This window comes from Diabrotica undecimpunctata, chromosome 6 (assembly GCF_040954645.1).
Source record: "Diabrotica undecimpunctata isolate CICGRU chromosome 6, icDiaUnde3, whole genome shotgun sequence".
NCBI classification, from domain to species: Eukaryota; Metazoa; Arthropoda; class Insecta; order Coleoptera; family Chrysomelidae; genus Diabrotica; species Diabrotica undecimpunctata.
In genome coordinates this window covers 10,636,192-10,659,255 of record NC_092808.1, presented here as the reverse complement: position 1 = coordinate 10,659,255, position 23,064 = coordinate 10,636,192, and the positions used below count along the sequence as shown (strand labels likewise).

The following is a 23,064-nucleotide window of genomic DNA, read 5'->3' as shown; positions in this document are numbered from 1 at the left end:
AATAGTAATTGATGTCCGTGTCCAATGAATAATACATTATTAAAATGGCTATATTGGGATAAAAGTTTTTGATCTCTACCAAAAGTGGGAGCATGGAGTCAATATAATTCCAGTTACACAACACATTTATATGTTTAGTTTTCAGTATTTTAATTTTAGAACAAATGAAATCAAAAATTGTGTAATTAATACATTTACTCTTTGTTTTATCTTCTATAACAGCTTTATTTTTACTCGCAATTTTAATAATAGTTTTAACACGATTGCTGATGTTTTGAACTCCTTTTTGGTGTCTTCTTATCTTGAGACATTTATTTATAAATACATGTATGCATAATTGACAATTGATATTAAAATATTTCAGACTTTTAGCTATCTAGAAGACAAATTAAAAAATATCAAATTAGACCCATTAGAGACTGAAATAATGCTATCTTTTAAGAGCGTCGCTCTTACACGATTGCTGATGTTTTGAACTCCTTTTTGGTGTCTTCTTATCTTGAGACATTTATTTATAAATACATGTATGCATAATTGACAATTGATATTAAAATATTTCAGACTTTTAGCTATCTAGAAGACAAATTAAAAAATATCAAATTAGACCCATTAGAGACTGAAATAATGCTATCTTTTAAGAGCGTCGCTAAGTCTTCTTCTTGTTTCTTTAACCTTTTATCTTCTAGTGTGTCGGTTTTTTGGTATGTACGTATCTATTCTCTTGTTGCATTATTTTTTAATTCTCGATATCATGTTCATTTCTGTGTTGTTCATTCCTACATTATTGATTCTTCTACAGTTTCTCCATAACACTAAAATATTATATAATGTTAGCCCAAACATCTACAACTTCAGAAAGTTCAATAATGTCTCCATTTAGCAATTCATCTTCAAAATTGTCTTTCTTTTGATCACTCGCTAGGTGATAATGTTTCCGGAGATTAGAACGGTTGAATCTTTTCAACTTTACAGACATTTCCGTTGGATCAAATAGTACCTAAACCTTCTCTTCCATACATAAGAAGTTCTGTTACATATCAGCGTTAGGATACAGGGATAAAATTCTTCTGAGTCCATCCTTTATCTCAAATGATGGATTCAGACAAGGGGATGCCCTGGCTTGCTTCCTATTTAAGATTGCCTTGGAAAAGGCAGTCCGAGACACACGAATTAGAGACGGTATAATTAGATAAATTCACAATTTATCCAGTTGTATAAAAATTATAACAGTATAGACCAGGGAAAATAAGCAAAAAAAAGTACCCTGTTTGTGACAATCGTCCGGCAAGGTGAAAAAATAGAAATATTTTCGCTTTTTTCGTCTATCAGCAAAAAGTAAAGCGTTTGAAACAAATTTCCCAAACAAAAGCTTATTTCCCTGGGCTAGTATATTGGACAGCTAATGAATGACGTATTTTGAATAACGTATGACAAAAAGATCAATATTTAGATGTATTAACATAATTTTTTGTTTCAGGTTTTACTGGGACTTATGTATGCTGTTACTGTTGGTGGCGAATTTGATAATATTACCAGTCGCAATAAGTTTCTTTAACGATGACCTTAGTACCCGCTGGATTGCCTTCAATTGTCTGTCCGATACCATTTTTTTAATCGATATTGTTGTAAATTTTAGAACAGGTAAGTACATTTAACATTGTGATTATTGTAAACAATATTTAAGCGGCAATAATAACTTCTTTAACCATTTTTATAATTAGTCAAAGCTTCAGGAAAAATTTCAAACAAATAACAAAACACTATGGATTGCTTTGCTTTTTGTTTTCTGGGACAAGTATTCTTCTTCTTCTTCTCGTAGCACAACAACCCGGGGTGGGTTTTGGCTGACTGCACAACTTGCTTCCATCTTGAATGGTCGTCTATAATAGATGGGTCAGTGGGTAGCCCCATTATTCTTAGATCTGACCATATATTGTCTCTCCATCGCATTCGTGGACGCCGTAAGGACCTTCTTCCTATGGGGGCTTCCTCCCATATTAGCCTGGTAAGGCGGTTTCTTCTTCTGCTAGTACCTATCCTCTATGGATGTTGGCTACCACAATGACCCATCGTATTTTATTAGCAGCTGTTCGAAATAGGTCTGTGGTGGTCATACCTATCCACTGTCTCAAATTCTTAAGCCAGGATATTCGGCGGCGTCCTGGTCCTCTATTTCCTTCTATTTCCCCTTCTAATATCAATAGTAGGATGCTGCATTTTATTTTTATTTCTCACTATATATCCGAAGTATACTTTCTTTCTTTAATGGATTTCAAGACTTCAGGTTCTTTTTGTAAACGTTGCATTACTGCGTCCTTAGTTATATGATGTACATATGATATTCTGAGCATGCGACGATAGCACCACATCTCGAAAGACTGCAACCGTCTGCAAGACGCATGAGTGAGTGCCCATGCCTCTGCTCCATACATAAGAACAGAAAACACATAACAATTAAGGATTTTGAGTCGGAGATGTAAGTTCAAGGTTAAATTGCAGAAAATTTTCTTCGTCTGTTGGAAGGCACTCCTTGCTTTTTCGATCCTACATTTAATCTCGTATGAGTGATCCCAGCTGTCTGTGATGTTATATCCTAGGTATGTTATTTGTTCTGTTCTATCCAATATCTCATTGTCTGCCATAAACTTTGCATCTGTATCTTGGTTTTTGCTTATGATCATAATTTTCGTCTTCTTTTTATTAAGTTTCATTTCATATTTTCTACCGATGTTAACTACTTGATCTATCAGTCTTTGTAATCCTTCAGCACTATCCGCAACAAGGACAGTGTCGTCTGGATATCTTAGATTATTTATTACTTTACCGTTAACAATCACGCGATTAGTCGTTTCTCCCAAATCTTCTCGAAATAGATACGCATTAAACAGCAAAGGCGAGAGTATGCAACCTTGTCGTACTCCTCTTTGTATTGGAACTTCATCGGATAATTGATTGTCTACTCGAATCTTGGCTACTTGTTTCCTATAGAGATTGGCTATTATTCTTATATCCTTGTCATCGATGTTTGCGATTCGCAAAGTTTCAATAAGCCTCTCTTTGATATATTGCAGTGTTGACCTAAAATATCACTTAGTTTGTTAGGTATATTGTACAACATGCGCTTTGGTGTTAATGCTGGACGCTTCTCTAATATATGTTTGATTGTTAACTTTTCTTCACAGTTGTCACATCTTGTTTCTTATTTGTTGGAGAACACATGGGTATTAGTTAATCTTGTATAACCCAGCCAAAGTCGCGTTAATATTACCTGGTCTTTTCGACTTGTTGCTAATGTGAACCAGTGTTTTATCGATTTTTTACTATCGCGTAGCTTGGTCGATGACACTTTCCACTTTTCTTTTCACATATATCGCACTTTACATTTGACCGCAGCTTTCACGTCCACACTTGTAAATGTTTCAGTACTCTCCGCACTATTAGTTGCAACTTCTTTTGCAGCGTTGCATGCCTCTTCATTTCCTTGAATTCCAATATGGTATGGTATCCAAAAGAAATAATTTTTTTTATTCAATTGAGCGGTATGAACTTCTTGTTTTATCTAGATGACAAAAGGATTAGTTGGGTAGACATACTGGATTGACTGTACGGAACTTAGAGAGTCTGGGAGTATAATACTGTAACCTCGGAAACCTTTTTTGGATGGTGCTAGAAAGGTCACCAATGGAGACACTGCGGACGGCAGCCAGATGGTTGATGGAGAGCGAGTCGTGGATTCGAAACTAGCTTTTGAAACCAAGAATGGGTCCAACGGACGAAATAAGTAAATATACAATAAGAGCTATTGGAAAAGACACACAAATGAATAAAAAGATAGATGGGTAAAATTACCAAAGATAAGATAAGATAGGGAACAGGGCGCCACTTAATTTTTTGGGGTTTAAGGAGAAAATTAAGAAACCTTAGAAAAGAAAAGAGATAAGGAAAGATGTTTAGGTTCTGAGACCAAACCCAAGAAAAGATATCACAGTTAATTATTGAATAAATTTGGTCAACACTCTACATAAACAAAAAATAAATATATAAGGTATTACACTTACTTACCTACGAAACTTAATAAGCCTGATCTTTCTACTAGTCAAAGGTATAGTTATATTTAAAGGTAAAAAGCAAATATATCAGGGAACTTTGTTAGGAGTCGACAAATAAAATACATACGTAAAACAATAACAATATATTAAACAACAACAAAATTACGACGCTGCTGAATGCAACACAAGTAATAAAAATACACAAACAACTATAAAATGGTAGTAGGTATACATATAAAAAAATAGCAGAAATATAATTTGAAAATATATTTTACAAAGATATAAGTAGGTATAACACAAGCATGCACAAATAAAGTTTTGGCGAATCTCGAGATATTATAGCAAATAAAATTGAATACAAATTATAACAAACACAAAAGATAACAAAAATTAATAAAATTTAAATTTACAAAAATACAAAAAAGTTTACTGACGTGAAAACATAAAAATTTAACCAAACCGCACTTGGTTAAGTCGATTATTTGGTTCGTAACAAAAAAAAAATATAGAATGTTCTTTAATTGACTGCAAAATTCAGTAGCTACTCTCAATTACATTTGAAGACATGTATGATCGTTCGATACGTCCAGATAATGGAAGATGATATGATGCTATACCATGTTACTTGCCCAGATAGGTGGAGATATTAAAATTATGTCACTTACAGTAATTATTCCTGAAGACTGCTGCTTTAATTCACTGAAGTTAATACTGTACTGGTATTAAACACTGAATTTATTTACCCTTGAAGGTGCTTTACAACTATACTTAAACTAATATAGTGTAAGATAAAAAAACTCTAATAAGCAAGTGTATACACACTTATAAAGAAAATGCACAGAGACGGTAAGGTAGCAGATACGATATTGTGAACTAAGCATCTTAACTCGACGGATGCCCACCGATAAGTGACTTGGTTCCTCTAAAATTTTACCAAGCTACCCAAGAAAAGGTGAGGTATCTTCCCCCCAAAAATGATAGGCCAGCTGTATGTATTTCTGAGAAGGTAAAAAGTTCTAATTAACATTGAACATAACGGTATACTTCTACCTACAAACGTGATGGAATATCAAATCTCCTAGATTAGGTTTTTCCCGAGATTGGGTCTTTACAGAAAAATTACTATACGAACCTTCGGAATATTTACAAATCTATCATAAAAGACCCGGATTAAGACGGAAAGGATTAAAAACCTTTCGGACGAAAGGAAATTCCGGGCATTCAATAAAATTTTGAAGACGGTAAACCGAACATAAGCGTATCATCACGGGGGTAAAAGGAATAAAAATAATTAATATTTTAATTATATAAAAAAATGTTACAATACAATTGGTGTAATTTGATGAGTTGACAGCAAGGGTGGCCTGGTATAGAGCGTATAGTTCAGCAGAGTAAATGAAGTAGTCTGACCGGAGTTTTCATTTGTTGATGTTGGGGTTATAACTGCAGCACCAGTACCTTCATTTGATTTAGATGCATCTGTGTTTATTTGTGTATAATCCTTATAGTTGTGAAGCTTATCATTGAAGGCGAATTTGATTAGCTGTGGGTTTGTTGAATATTTGTCAAAAGAAATGAGGTGATTTAGGCACTGAGGGTTCTTTACTCGCCATGAAGGAATTGAGGATGATTGGGAGGGAAAACGGACATAACCAGGAACACGAAACTACGCCTAGTACGGACGCTTATCTTTCCTATCGCTACCGATGTGTCAGAAACTTGGACCATTAAAAAGTCCGACTCACGACGTATAATGGTCTTTGACATGTGGGTATATCCTAGAATGATGCGCATACTCTGGACAGCACATCGCACAAATGTCTCAATATCGACAGAACTCGACATCAATACTAGGCTTACCACAATCATCAACCAAAATATATTGAGGTACTTTGGACACATTATCAGACGAATGGAAGGCATGGAGAGGTTGGTGGTTGAAGGCAAGGTAGATAGTAAAATAATCCGAGGAAGATCGCCACTCCGATGTTCAGACACCACATTCTTACGAAGGATAAAAGATAGAGACTCAGGAGGAGGGAGGGAAAACATTCTGTAGTTTAATTGATTTAGCTTCTAATCCTTGCTTAGAAGGCTTTGGCCGTTCTTGGCTTATTTATAAAAAGATTTGGGAACTTTTCTGTAAAACAGTTTTGAATAGTACGGTTTTTGTGTTGGATTCGATTTTTGTGGCGTACGCTACACTTAAATTAAGTCTTGTGTTTTTTAGAGACGGTTCACCAACTTCACAATAAATACTTTCGATTAGTGTTGTGCGAAAAGCTCCAGATATACGTAAAGAGAGATTGTGAAGACTATTAAGTTTTTTAGCAGTATCTTAGTGGCTGTAGAATACACAGTAGATTTATATTTTAGTTTTGATCTGATTAATGTTCTGTATAACATCAAAAGAGTTTGGCGATCCGCACCCCATCCGAGTTTTTAGAAGATTTAATCGCTGCTTGTGACAAGACATGATCAAATTTGTCATATGAAGTTTCTAGCTTAGAGTTTCTTCCAATGTCATGTCCAAGAACTTTATTGACGTTACACGTTTTAGTTTTTCATCACGTAGTCTTAGGTTGGGGCTATTTGTGACATTTTTCTTAGAAAACAGGATGAAACTAGTTTTTTCAATGGAAGAACAGAAACCTGTTTTTTGTGACCAAAATTCTAAGTATTTTATAAAGTTCTGTGAGCTATGGTTTGTTATATCATTATATTAACGTAGAAAACCTTACATTTAGGTATTCACTGGTTAGTTATGGTCTTATAAGACCGAAAACGTTCTAAAATTTTAATCCGTTTGGAAATTTTTAATTTTTTATAAAAATATTTTCAAATACATACCACTTTATATTAGAAGCTTTTCACTTACTGTAGGTTTTTTAAACTATGGTACACAGCTAACAACTGGGATTTTCCATTTTATTAGTTGATCTCCATAGCGTTACGACATTCCATAGAGTCATGTATCATGTAATTTGTTTTTTTTTTGCACTTTCTTATTAATTGATAAAACATTTTTGTTTTTAGGTATAATGCAACAAGACAATGCCGAACAAGTCATATTAGATCCAAAATTGATAGCCAAGCACTACTTGAGGACATGGTTTTTCCTCGATCTAATTTCGTCCATTCCCTTAGATTATATATTTTTAATATTTAACCAAGTAAGTAGAGTTTAATATTATATTAAATTTAATAATAATGACCTTAAATAATAGCTTAATACATATACATTGTTGTTTATTTTACTTTAACGCTTTTAAATATTTTTAAAGCTTTTTTAGTCGTCTTACGGCATATAAGAATGTTACATTGAATCATGCTTAGGTTTTGGTGCGCCGCTTTTTGCTTGTAAAATATATAGAAAGAAAACATTAATTTCAAACCAAACTCAACTGTATTTCTTAGTTAAGATGGAAAAATAAATGGTTTATGTTGTTTGGACTTTTCACCTCGGATTTCATCGAGCACGTGGCAACGTGGTAGGATAAACGTTGGCATAGGTATCGGAGGGGTTGTTTTTATGCTGGTAAGAGCAAACCATTAAAATCTCCGCTAAATGCCTAACTGATAGAAACAAATGGGTCACAGGTGATCTAAAAAGTCGGCCAGCTCCGCTAACGAATCCAACCTCCTACGTCTACGAAGACATAAGTCACGTAATCCCTAGCAATATATGGCGTATTATGGTAGTATGTTATAAAGCAGAAGGAGGAGTGTGAAATGCGGGTTTTGGCAATGTACATATATTTGGAACACACCAGCGAACCCTCATCAACCCGCACTGAAGCAGCGTGGTAAGGTACGCCTCACAATAAACATTCAATTCATAGCCTCATTCTTCGTAGTCCTAAATGACCCCAAACTGGGTAGCTTTCAGAATTATGCCAGGAGGACAAAGGGTGTTAAGAATCTGCGAAGACTAAACCGCTGTCCAACGCTTGACAGCCGTTATCGGCTCCGGAGAAGAACTCCATATAAAAATAAGAAAAATACTTCATCTTACCTCATTTTTGCGAATTTTGCCGCAACTTCTTCTTCTTCCTTCTTGTACGTAGGCTTTAAAGCCTGTTTCTTCTTTATTTCTTTTCTGAACCATGGTGTTTTGTTGCTGTTTTTTTTTTGTTCAGTATGACTTTGCGTTTTCCTATAGTTCTGTTGCTGCCTCTTCAATGTTGTTTTTAATTTTCTCCTAGCTCGCGTTTATATCTTCAATGTCGTCTATTTGTTTCAGCTTTATCTTCTGTGCTAGCCTCCTTTGGTATATTTCTCATGTAGAACTGTTCCACAGAGCTTCTACATTGAATTTTTCCTCGGTGGTTTCCTATAGAAAATCTTTTGGTGTTATGTTCATTCTTATTTTTGCTAGTACTAGCTTGTGTTCACTCCCTGCGTCTGCTGAGTTTAAAGTTCGAATATCTAGAATCTGCTTTGGGTGGATTTTTCTACTCATCATCATCATTGGTGCTACAGCCCTATAAAAGAGCCTCGACCTTCCCAAGTCTATTACACCCGTCAGTTTTATCCATTGCCAACTGTTGCCAGTTTGCTGCGCCTATTTTTCTACCATCCTCATCTACACTGAGTTTTGGCCTACCCCTACTTCTACTTTCCACAAGTTGTGACATAAGGATTCTTCTAGGAGGGTTGTTCTGCTGTAATCTTGCCAGATGTCCTGCCCATCTTAGCCTTTCTATTTTTATAAGAGATACTACGTCTTTACCACCAATTATAGGTTTATATCTGTGATATATCTCGTAGTTGTACCTCTTTCTCCAAACACCATTTGTACAGATCCACCGAATATTCTTTTTTTTTTCTATTAGTAACTATAAAATCAATCACAGATTTGTGCCCCTGGAGTTTTTAAATGTATATTTAAACTGGAGCTTATAGTCGAAAAATGTACTATTGGTTCTAGATTCGTTAAAAGCACAGAGATTACCCGTGAGTTCTCCATTTTCGTTGATATGGTTTTCATTAAATCTTTGTTTAACTCCTGGAACTATTTTATTTCTGATTCGTGTATTAAAGTTACCCATAAGAATAAAGGTTTCGTCATGAGATATTTCATCCAGGATGATTTGCAATTGTTCCTAGAATTCCTCTCGTTTTTCCTTAGGTTTGCAGTCCTCGTGGCTGTTGATAGATATGACATTTAATTTTTGGTAGTCCATTGTAATGTTCATATGTGTTATTCTTTCAGAGATATAATATATTAGGCCACATTACCAGAGGTGCGAAATATGAGATATTAAGGCTCATAATGCAAGGTAAAATCAAGGGTAAAAGATCCGTAGGAAGACGAAGAATTTCCTGGCTGAGAAACCTAAGAGAGTGGTATAGTTGCAGTTCAGTAGATCTTTTTAGAGCAGCCGCCAATAAGGTAAGGATAGCTGTGATGATAGCCAACCTCCGATAGGAGAAGGAACTACAAGAAGAAGAAGACTTAGACCTGCTCGTGCTCGTTTTTCTTTCTACACTCCACTGTATGCTAGAAAATATTGGTTATAGTCTCTTACCAGCCACAACTAAACAACTGAATAATTAAATCGACATCACCGGCCATTTCGATGACAACTAGGAACTACCAGAAATTGAGTCTATTTCTTTTATAAGTTTGGACCAATCTAATTAAATTTTGAGAGGCTCAATTTTAAGACGCTCTTAATTGGGGTTGCTTAAGAAGGGAATGGACAAATATATTCATAATACCAGTTGGTTTCGTAAGAAAATACTAACACTTCTAACTTAATTACTCCAGAACTAATTTATTGAGAAAAGGGGTACTTAAGTACTGCATACTTATACGTATTCAGAGCTATAACAATACTCTAGACAAAGGGATAACTTAAAGGACGGCGTGGCATGGTATCTACAGTTTTTTAAAATTTTAAATTCAATGAAAATTGGCATGCCACACTGTTACAAAATAAAAAAGTTTCGATACAATTAAGTTGTCTTTATAAATACAAGCATGTCTCTCTTTGTTACGGTAGCTTTTTATCGCTTTTTAGAAAGGCTAAGTACTCGTATTAACATCACATTTTTAATTGGTTACTTTATTTAAGGTCATTATAAACTTCTGTTCACAATAACTCTATTTTAAACAGATCATATTGATTTGTTTCATATACGTTTGTATTGTATACGGATATAATAGTAATATAATAGTAAAAACTAACAAAAAACGAAATTCTAGATATTTTATTAAATAAATATAAAAGTCGATTAGAATTACAATATTTTCGGATATTGGCAGAACTATTCCTTTTGTAATCCCTGTCTCTGCTTTCGACCCTCTTTTAACCTGTTCACTGCATTCAAATGAGAGTATTATGTCTGTACACACATAGTGAGGATATTATACTACATAATGCGGTATGAACTAAAAGGGTTAAGAGGTGTCGTGCAAAAGAATGACACCACTTTTCATTTTGTAGGATCTCTAATCTGCTGACACTTAAATGTTTTATAATTCATTCAGCGTTAATCTCTCTGTAATTCTTAGACATCGTGAATCCAAAATTAGATATAGGCATTTTTTATTTCCTCTTGTTTCTACCCTATGCTTCTTTAACTAATTTAAGTCTGTTTTAGACTATAACATAAAATTATATAAGAAAATGGTATAACAAAAACTTACATGAAATGATTGTGTACCATATTAATACAAGAAGTTTTGTATATTACATTGTCACATTTTGGTATCATAATATGTTATGTCATTCTGCGCATTACATGCTAAAAAAGTCCTTTTTTAAAATTATTATTATGGTGTACATGTACTGTTAACCCCAATGTTCTTATTCTTCTTTTTGTTATTGTAATGTAACCTCATTTTCTCCAACATTTAACCTAGTTTTTTATCCACGTACAACTCCACTCCAACAAAGACATATATATATATATATATATATATATATATATATATATATATATATATATATATATATATATATTTATGATGGATAAGAAAATTCTCCTATTATTTGCTGCTTCCATTGCAACATTTCTTTTAATTCAGACAAACAAGAAAAAACGCCTGCGCATGCGTGTGTACTAATAATTGGTATTGACATGTTCTAATTTCTATAACATTTTTTGTTAACAGATTTTGTTTTCTGTTTTACATTATGACAAAACTTAGTATGCCATTTTCTTATATCATTTTATGTTATAGTCTAAAACAGACTTTAGTCCCGAAGTTTATTTTTTTTATCAAAATTGCGAATTTGTACATATAACAAATAGATAACAAGATAAATTTGGACATATTTTAACACAACGTTGATTGTGTAGAGGATCTGATTCGAACTTACTCGCTAAGACCTTTTTAGGCATCTATCCGGGTCCTAACTATACGATGGTCACTACCAGTTGTTACGTTGTTTATAGTTGGGACGTCTTCAAATAGTCTTTGATTGTTTGAGAGAAAATGTCCATGTCCACTTACTGTAAGGTTTCCTTTTGTAAAGGAATATTCATAGCAAAAATGTTTTCTTCTTCCTTCTTACGCCTCTTCTACGAGTTCTTCGCCTTGGGAGGTTCAGAGCAGTGGCTATACCGTTCTGAGGAGACCTAAAGAGATCGAAATACGTATAAGCGGCTTGTCGCTGGCCCTGTATCAAAACAAAAATCAAATACCTTCATTATGTTTTATTACTTTAAGAAACTGAATTCACTACAAATTTTGACCATGATGAACGGCATGTGGAATGCAATTTTAGATTCTCTTGCCGAGTAATTTGTAGAGCTGTTTGCTTTACAAGTTTTAGAAAGCACAGTGGTAAAAATTTGAATTCGGTTTCGCCAGGTAGAAATCGTTTGATTTCTCTTTTTGTTTTTAGATGCCGTGGTTACGTTCGTATATAGTTATTTTGATAACTATTGTCTATGACGGGAAATATGTTTGTTTTGGTTCAGAGCAGTAGCTATACCGTACTGAGGAGACCTAAAGAGGTCGCTGCCCTGTATCGAAACAAAAATCTAATACCGTCATTATGTGATAAATACTTATATTGTGAATAGAAGTTTGATATGTGTGTGTAAATAACTGTTGGATGTATATATTTGTTAAATATTAATATAAGATTGTTATTCTTGCTTAATATGAAATTTTTAACATGATGCTAAACAGTGACTAATCATGTATATAATATTTAAAATACCATTTAACAAAAAATTGCTTTTGCTTACTATAAAATGAAGTAGAAATAACATTTTTACTGTTATTAAATTCTGTCGTGTTGTGTACAATAAATTATTAACACATGGCAGCATAAATCTTTCTTTTTTAACACATATTTAGATTATACTAGTTAGCTACTAGTTTGTACATACTGATGATATTCCACTTTGATAGAAAAATTTAATAAAAGATTTTATATGTTTTACTCATAAAGTTTGTAAGTGGTAAATATCAGCAATCATGAGCATATCCAGGTTGGATTATGCTCTTAATAAGAAAAAGGGACGCACAAATATTCCTACGCCATATCGAAAAAGCTGAAAAATACCAGGTAACAAAAAAACAAAAGAACAACTGAATTTAATACGAAGTCACATATAAGTCATTATGGAGGGCAAAAGTCTGATTTATATCTGGTGGCTGATGTAGTTTTAAAAATATTAAAAAAAGAAATTGAAATAGCATTAAAAACAGCTAAAAATATAAAATATTGAATTTACAATAGAAACAGAACAAAATCAATCCATAATTTTTTTAGATTTGATGCCATATGATATTTTGCTCAATCTTATTGAAAAGACAGCTCCTGTACATCTTAATTGTTCAATTGGAGAATTAAAAAGGCAGTAATCATGGCTCTATAGTGATTCCTATTAACTGTAACGTTCTGGCCAACATCGTTTATTGATTTCACCAGACCATAAAGCACACCAAACAGTCAGTTTTGCTGGATGTAATGATTTCTCAACATTCGTTTGAGGATTATCTTAACTCAAAATAGGTCAGTTTTGTTTGTTGAAGTAGCCATTCAACGAAAAGTGAGCTTCATCGGTAAACAAAATTCGCTTATCAAAATCGGAATTAACGGCATTCTTGTTTTGGACTCACTCACCGAATTTCCACCTTGGATGTACCTTCAATTCTTGCATGATTTAGATTTGTAAGCACGCAAAGCAAGATCTTTCGGCAAAATCTTCCATAAAGTGGATGGACACGTATCCAACTGCTGTACGCGATGGTAGATAGACTGATTCGGGTCTTCCTGTATGCTACACTCTACAGCAGCAACAATTTCTTCTGTACGCACTGTACGACATGTCTGTGAATAAATATTATCATTTAGAGTGAACGTGGTGCAAAAATATTTCATGGTTAATCGAATAACTTGCCCTGATGGACTATTATGTTGACTATAAAATGGTCGTATTTCGAACAGAACCACAATTCAAAATAAATTTAACAATTTGGAAGCGTTGTTCAAGCGTCAAGTCTATTCATGCTGAAATGCTAAACCAACCTTAACATAAATCACTTGACAACTGTCAAAATGGCCAACAGTTAAAAAAGTGTTACCAAGTTACATTTCTATACCTCTAAAAAACCGCATTTATAAGAAAGGCTCACCAACTGACTGCAATAACTACCGCACTATAGCCCTGATCTCTCACGCAAGTAAAGTTCTGCTAACTATAATTAACGAGAGATTAAAATCAATACTTCTACCACAGATCCCACAAGAACAATGTGGATTTGTCCCTAGAAGAGGCACACGAGAACATATTCTCAATCTCAGACAAATTATAGAAAAATCTAGAGAATTTAATTTAGAAAGTAGCATAAAATGTGGGGAATACTGAGAGAAATGGGTACCCCGAACATCTAATATACTTAGGGCCGATTGTTCGAACGCTAATCAAAACTTGATTGTAATCAAATATTTAATTACAATCAAATACATCACAGCAGCTGACAAAATTATTAAAAATTGCTTATTATTATTATTAATTTAATTGATGGATTCGACCGTTACTTGATGGAAATTCATTTTATGTAACAATAAAACACTGAAAACATTGTTTTCAAAACTTCCACAAAATTTATTTTAAACCACCCAATAAGACCTGTAGTGTCTTTTTATACAGCTCCGTCATATAAACTTTCAAAAAAACTGTTAGAGATTATTTTAGAACACACTAAATTTTCACCTAAATTTACCATAAAAAATACAATAGAACTAGTTAATAAAATACAACATTTTCAGTTACCTAACAACTCCAGATTAATTTCATTTGACGTAAAAAATCTTTTTCCTAGTATCCCTCCTACAGAAACTTTTATTCTAGTAAAAAACCTTTTAGACCAAAATAGTACAAATCCAATCATTACATCTGAAATTTTACATCTTCTTGAAGTTTGCATAAACCAGGACTACTTTGAATTTAATAATGAATTATATACAAATAACAGTGCAGGACTTATAATGGGCAATCCTCTAAGCCCATTGCTATCAGATATTTTTATGGATCATCTAGAGACAAAGATTTCAAAACATCCCATATTCAAACAGTTTTTATATTGGTGGAGATACGTAGACGACGTACTGGTATGTTTCACAGGAACTAACAGGCAACTCGACCAATTTTTATCGTATATTAATTCTCTTCATAGTCATATTGAATTTACAATAGAAACAGAACAAAATCAATCCATAAATTTTTTAGATTTAAAAATTACCAGACTTAAAAACAAACATGACTTCTCCATATTTCATAAACCTACCCATACCGACACGACTATTCACAATTCAACATCCCATCCCACACAACATAAACTGGCAGCCTATCATGGTATGTTACATAGATTAACAGCAATTATTATGTCAAAATACAATTTTGAGACAGAATTAAATATCATTAAGCAAATAGCAGTAAACAATGGATACAACGAACAAACAATTAATAAAATGTTAAATCAAAAACTACACAAGAAAGCCCTGAACTTAGTATTTCCACCACCAGAGAAAAAACCCAGTACCTTCTGCTCGATTACATATACAGACAAAATATCAACAAAAATAGCCAAACACATAAAAAAGAAAGGAATAACACCAGCTTTCAGAACAATAACAACCTAGGCAAATATATTAAAAACAACAAGAGCCAACATAAAAAACACTTACACAGTGGTGTGTACAAACTTAAATGTGGCGACTGCCCAAAAACTTACATTGGTCAAACAGGTAGAAATTTTAATAAACGAATAGCAGAACATAAAAGGGCTTTCAATAATGGAAAAACAGATTCTACATACGCACTTCACCTTCTAGATCATAATCATTCTTTTAATGACGAATTTAAAATTCTCCACATTCAAAATAAAGGCCTTAAGCTACCTTTGTTAGAATCTATGGAAATCAACAAATTAAAAAACACAGATATAATTCTGAATGACCAGCTTGAGACAAACAGTTCTCCCCTCCTCAACCTATTTCATTAGAGACTATAAAGTGTAAACCCATGCCAAAAACAGATCACTTGAGAAAGGCAATCAGCCGAAACAGCTGTAGTGATAAGAATTTAAAATAAATTTTGTGGAAGTTTTGAAAACAAAGTTTTCAGTGTTTTATTGTTACATATTATTAAATTGTAAATAAAAACATGAAATTCATTAGAAAACATCAGAAATAGTTTAATTATGGTTTATTTTAAACTATAACGCAGAAAAATAAAATTCAATAAAATAAATCAGTCAACATAACCCCAAAATGTGACGTATTTGATTTTAATTGAATATTTGATTACAATCAAGTTTTGATTAGCGTTAGAACAATTGGCCCTTACTGAAACAACTGTATATCAACAACACAGCAAACGTAAGAGTCAACAACATATACTCCAAAAGTTTTAAACTAAAAGCCGGTGTTCGTCAAGGATGTATTATCTCTCCCACGTTATTCAATATATATATAGCGCACATGACACATCATGCGCATTGTATTCGACGGATGGCAAGGAGAAATATCAGTCGGAGGCCGAAAAATCAGCAATCTTCGCTATGCTGACGACACTTTAGTACTAGAATCATCAACAAATAACCTTGAATACATCATAAACAGACTAATAGATACTATTAGTCGTGAATATGGACTTAAAATTAATGTACAGAAGACCAAGGTAATGATAATCGATCGAATTAGAAATAACCAGCAGGAAATACGAAACGTAGCGGGGTTTGAAGTCGTAAGCCGTTTCAATTACTTAGTTTCTGTTGAGGCTTCGGAGGTTCTTCTTAGGCTTACAATGGCCAGATCAGAAAAGGTCAAACTTACTAAAATCTGGAAAGATACGGGCATAACCAGGAACATGAAACTGCACCTAGTACGGACGCTTATCTTTCCTATCGCTACCTATGCGTCAGAAACTTGGACCATTAAAAAATCCGAGTCACGACAGCACATCGCACAAATGTCTCAATATTGACAGAGCTCGACATCAATACTAGTCTTATCACAATCATCAACCAAAATATATTGAGGTACTTTGGACACATTACCAGACGAATGGAAGGCATGGAGAGGTTGGTGGTTGAAGGCAAGGTAGATGGTAAAAGAACCCGAGGAAGATCGCCACTCGGATGGTCAGACCAAACAAAGTGCGCTACCGGTTACTCTCTGTCTGAGGTGGCACACCGAACCCAGGAGAGAGAAGAATGGATAGCAACCATTTGTCAAATACCATAACGTGACTACATCCTTACGAAGGATAAAGGATAGAGGAGGAGAAAAAAACCCCCTTTATATGCGTGAATATATAGTCTTCATCTTCGTAAGGTGTGATTTAAATAACTGCTTAAATACAGTGGAATATTAGGATTTTGATGTATATAATTTTATTTGTGGGTATGATTATTAAATTATAATTGTACAATCGATTATAACAATTTGAATGCATGAGAGTAAGTGATGAGCATACAAGGCATTCAGAAGGTAGAGAGATTTGGTTCAAAGTTAATTTGAATTGAGAGAAAAACAATCCGTGTCTCAAAACAAAGGATTTATGAGAAATTAAAATTCAGAACGATGTCTATGCGTATAAGGAGCGAACTACCCGTTATTTTAATAATAAAAGTCGATTACTATTTTAATTTTTCTAAATCGAGACATTGTTCAGAAGCTGACAACAATGTAAAGTATTTGTGGAAGCAATAAAAATATTTTAAAATTAATTTCTTTCTTAACAAATAACATGAACAAAATGTAATAATCAGAACCATCTTACTGTTATAGTAAACAGATTAATAATAATTTATTGGCTAGAAGCAAGGATAATAATCTTTAATGTACATATACCCAAAAGCAATATTTGGATGTGGTGTAAATGTCTGTTTAGAATGTAGCTGCCTGTTAGAATAGTATTGTCTTAAAATACCTTTAATTGGTATACTTTATAGTGTATTTTTATGTATGAGAGAGTAATAAAACAATAAATTATGTATGCAAATCCCTAAACTGTTGATACGGGTGACTCAATGAAAAACAGATATTTGTCAACAAGTTTACAGAAGTATATAGGAAAAGAATTTTAAATTGAGTATGACCACCAGGTATAAAGGTTGGAGCAGAATAGAATACAATAGTTGTGAGGGTTACTAATCCCTAAATAAGGTTGCCAGTGTCGGAGTGATGGAGGTTTACAGGTACTAATGAATTTGCAAGAAATGTAAGATGTTTATTTTATTGGTTATATATAACCAATAAAAGTTTAATAAGTACCTACCTATTTGCAAAATAAAGTTTAATTCTTTAGATAAAATAAAACGTTTTATTTTATCTATTTGCAAAATAAAGTTTAATTCTTTGCCTATTTGCAAAATAAAGTTTAATTCTTTAGATAAAATAAAACGTTTTATTTTATCTGAAATGAGTGCATTCCACGAAGTAAGGGTTTCAACAATCAAACATTTAATTCTTTAATTCCAGGAATCTATGACAGTAATTGACTAGATAATTACCTTCTAAACTTATTCCACAGAAAATGTGATAGTTGGTTTTTCCATTTTGTATATAGGAAGGTCCAAGTGGCGTATTCAAAATTCTTAACAGTTCACTAAAAGTAGGTACTTCAGTTGCAAGGTGCAGTTTATTGTGTATACTAGTGTTATGGAAAATTTGGAAGTGCCGTGTAAACGCCGAAAAATTAGTCCTCTAACAGTTAATGAAAAAACATTAATATTTAATTGTTTTAAATCATTTACAGACAAACGTTTATGTGAAAGTGTTGATGAGATCGTTGAGTTAGTTAGCAGTACACTTGGTGTTGGGAAATCTACGATTTACAGAGTTATTAAAGAAGAGAAATGTGGTAGTTTTCAAATGCCACGTAATGCTCCAGGGAAACCAAAATTTCAAATAGAATATCATTTTAAAGAAGGACTTCGACGGAAAGTGCATGAATTCTTCTTTAGACAAGAATTTCCAACATTGGATAAAGTTCTTGTCTCAGTTCGAGATGATAAGGATTACCCAGAAATGAGTCGAAGTACGTTATGGAAACTTTTAAAAGAAATAGGCTTCCGCTGGAAAAAGAATCCCAGAAAGTCTATTTTATTAGAAAGAAGCGATATTGTCATATGGAGAAGACATTTTCTAAGAACCATAAAGGAAATGAGAAACCAAAAAAGAAAAATATTTTATCTTGATGAAACATGGATCAACGAGGGTCATACACCAAATAAATTTTGGCAGGATGAAACTGTTACAAGTCAAAGGCACGCTTTTGTAAATAACTTATCTACTGGTTTAAACCCACCATCAGGAAAGGGACGCAGGCTGATAATAGTACACATTGGCAGTTCAGGCGGTTTTGTTGAAGGTGGTTTATTAACTTTTGAATCAACTCGTACCGGTGACTACCATGAAGACATGAACGCTGATGTCTTTCAAGAATGGTTCGAACAAATGATAGATCTTCTTCCTAAGAACTGTGTAATAGTAATGGATAATGCAAGTTATCACTCCAGACTTATAGAAGGACTGCCCACAACCAAGTGGTTAAAAAAAGACCTGCAGAATTGGCTGAGTTCAAAAAATATTACGTACCATCCCGGATCTATAAGAAAGGAACTTTATTCGTTGTGTGCCCTTCATAAAGAAAAATTTAAAAAATACGAAATTGATGAAATTGCCAAAAATCGTGGAATGACAGTACTTAGATCCCCACCATATCATTGTGAATTAAACCCGATTGAACTGGTATGGGCACAGATAAAGAGTGAAGTTTCAAGAAAAAATACCACTTTTAAAATTCATGATGTTAAACAGTTTTTTTTGGAGGCCGTAAATAATGTAAAACCTGAAAACTGGGAAAAGGCAGTAAATCACACTATTAAAGAAGAGCAAAAAATGTGGAAGCTGGACAATATTACTGATAAAATGATCGAGCCAGTTATTATAAATCTTAGTTCTGAAAGTTCATCTTCTGAATCTGATTTGGATTTGTAACAAGTAGCTGTAAGTTTTATATTAATATTTTTATTCATCTATTTAACATACCTTAGACGGTTTTAAAAACTCTTTTTCTCTTTTGTAATTTTTAAAAATTAAAAAAAATGTGAATTTTTTAAAACCCTTTTTAATGTAGGCCAGTCAGTTCTAATATAGTGTGTGATAAAAGAGGTCACTTTTGTTTACATACACATAACACTTTATAACACTGAAATAATTCATTTATTTTTTACAATTATTCAAAGTAATTTTTCAATTAATCTTGAGCACGCCCATGGAGTGGTCGGAGCTACCAGTTAAAATTATGCTAATTACTCTCTCGTTCATAAAAATAAACTATAGTAAGCCTTTTTAATTAAAAAGTTCTGACTAAATCTTATACTAAAAGATAACAAAAAAACCTGTTTATTTTGCTTGAATAGTGGATCAATATGAAACATAAAAAAATTCTTTTTGTAGTTTTCTTCTTCTGGTGGTACCTATCCGTTCCAAATCTAGCTAACCAGCATAGCAATTTTCACTTTATATATAGTCGCATAAAACAGTTCTGTGGTAGTTAGCGAGAACCATTTTTTTTAAATTTTGCAGCCAAGAAATACATCCATGATCCTCTTTATCCTCTTTTTTCATTCCTTGAGCCCTTGGCGTGGGTGACACTCTAAATATTGTTAACTTGTTGTCGCCATTGGCTGCGATCCTGTACCACTAGAGTCTTTATTTGGACTGCCCTTCGTGTTGGAGATGTTTCTGCTTATATTCTCCTTAAGTTATAATTCCTTAATTCTCCTATTAAAAAAATAATTCCTAGAATACAAGTTATATCAAAATAAGTAGTTGGATGAACAGCATAAAGAGCATAAGAGCTTACAGAGGCTTAAAAAAGAAATATGGACACAGAAATCCCTCTTCAATGGTTGGAATATTGGAATAATTTACACCATACACAAAAAAGGAGATATCTTTGAATGCTCTACCCACAGAGGAATTACGCTTCTAAACGCAGCGTATAAAATATTTTCCACGGTACTATGTCACCGTATGGCATAGAAAGACTGTTGTATAATAGAATCAGCAAAACCATATTCCGACACTTACCAGTGGAACAGGCAGGATTTCGGCCAAACCACAGCTGCACAGACCAGGTACTCGCCCTGACCAATTATGTGGAATAAAACTTTCAAAAGCAATTAAAAACAACCGCTGCCTTCATCTATCTATCTGCTGCTTACGACACTGTGTGGCGACAAGGGGCAATATATAAATTAATGTGAATAATCCCATGCAGAAAGACCACTGAGGTTATTAACGCCATGCTATCCAACAGATGTTTTAAAGTTATATTGGGAGACAAGACTAGTACCCAAAGAAAACTGAATAATGGAGTTCCACAAGTATCCGTGCTGGCTCCCATGCTTTTCAGCCTCTACATAGCAGACATGCCAGAAATCACATAAAAAAGTTTGGATACGCAGACGACTGGACGCTTGCAGCAAGTCATAAAGAATTCGAGGTCACTGAACGCATTCTAACAAACGATTTAAATGCTCTAGGGAATTATTTCCGCAAATGGAGATTGCAACCCAATCCAACTAAGACAGAAGTGTCCTGCTTCCATTTGAACAACAAGATGGCCAACTATCAACCTCAAATCCATTTTGAGGATAGACTCCTTAACTATAATAAACACCCAAAATACTTAGGTGTTACACTTGACAGAACGCTAAACTTTAAAGAGCATCTTACTAAGACTGCTGCAAAACTCCGAACTCGTAACAACATCCTGCAAAAGCTCTGCGGCACTACATGGGGCTACTCAGCACCCACACTTAGATCGACAGCATTAGGACTGGTATACCACGTAGCGGAATGCTGTGCACCAGTATGGATAAACAGTCCACATACTCACCGTGTTGATGTCCAACTCAACCAAGCCATGCGAACTATATCGGGCACAATCAAGGCCACGCCCACTTACTGGTTACCAGCTTTGAGTCATATAGCTCCACCACCCATCCGCCGGGAACATGCCCTTGTCAGAGAATTTACAAAAATCAGTACTGATCCTGAGCTCCGCTCCCATGTCGGAACTTCCGCCAGAGACATAAAGAGGCTCCGTTCAAGACACCCGCCTCTAAAAATAGCAAAAAGGCTAGTAGATCAAAACTTTAATGTAACTGAATGGTGGAGAGAACAATGGGAGAATAACGCTGCACCAGCTAACTGGAACATGCCATGTATTACAAGCAAACCTGAGGGCTTCAACCAACCGAGATGAATTTGGACCACACTCAATAGAATAAGGACGAACTGTGGCAGATGTTCCGACTCACTTTTTAGATGGGGAAAAATACAATCACCAAATTGCGACTGCGCCGCCGAAAGGCAAACAGTAAAACACGTGGTAGAGGAATGCCCACTTAGATCCTATAACGGCAACCCTTCGGATTTCCTGGCTGTTACAAAAGAGTCAACCGAATATATTTATAATTCAGATGTTTGTTTGTAGAATAATATTTTTGTATTTACTGTTGTTTGTAATTTATATAATTTCTATATATGTATATATATGAACCTGTGATGTAGCTATACGCTAAATAAAAATAAATAAATAACCGTATGGCACCACATGCAGAACGGATAGTAGGAAAATACCAAGCTGGTTTCAGAGGTGGTAAATCGACAATCAGATTTCAACCCTGAAACGAATTTTAGAAAAAACACTGGAATATGGCATTGATACTCATCACATATTTATAGACTACAAAGCAGCCTACGACTTTGTGAATGGAAGAGAAATGTTTAAATCAATGAAAGAACTAGGAATACGGGTTTATGATGCAATTATTTAAGTCGTTTTGGAGGTTTCATGCAGTGGTAACTTATTATTGATATTTGCCTGATATTGGTTGATATCAAACGGGAGTGTCCAGATACCATGAGATTTATTTTTAATCATTACGTTCCTTTCTTTTTTTGTGTTGATTTGGACTTTCATTCGTATCATTCTGTGGTCACTGCTTGTAGTGAACTTGTTGAGTACTGTTACATCTTTAATTATTTGTTTTTTGTCACTTAGGATGTAGTCGATTTCGTTCCTTGTTGTAATTATTATTTTGGACTTTCTCAGGTCCATCTTTTGTGCATCTTTTCGTGAAAGAAGCTGGAGTAGCAATTTCTCCTCGGTCATTTCTTCCTAGGGAACCGAATTTTTCCAAGTATGTTTAGCTTTGCTTCTTTTACATCTATTTTTGCGTTGAAGTCGCCACATAAAATTGTGAATTGATTACGAGAGTCATTAAGCGCAGTAGATATAATATCGTCATAAAACATTTTGATTTCTTCGTCTGTATGATCTATTGTTGGAGCGTATATTTGGATAATTTTGAGTTGATATCTACTGTTCAACTTCAGAATAAGATATGCCACTCTAGATGATATACTTTAGATGTTCATTATCTTGTTCGCGTGGTTTTTATGGACAAAGAAACCGATGCCTCCAACTGATGTAGTTTCAGTTTATTCTTATTAACGTT

The 23,064-nt window shown here is 33.9% G+C and overlaps 1 protein-coding gene across 2 annotated transcripts in view; it reads left to right on the top strand.

Moving 5' to 3' along the window:
* The window catches only part of Ih (hyperpolarization activated cyclic nucleotide gated potassium channel Ih), a 482,830-nt gene that overhangs the window by 275,154 nt on the left and 184,612 nt on the right, over window positions 1-23,064 (top strand). For both annotated transcript variants that reach the window (XM_072534207.1, XM_072534206.1), the window contains exons 3-4: window positions 1,478-1,641; window positions 7,086-7,222. In XM_072534207.1, the coding sequence (XP_072390308.1) occupies window positions 1,478-1,641; window positions 7,086-7,222 (301 nt within the window). The remainder of the gene's footprint in view (window positions 1-1,477; window positions 1,642-7,085; window positions 7,223-23,064) is intronic.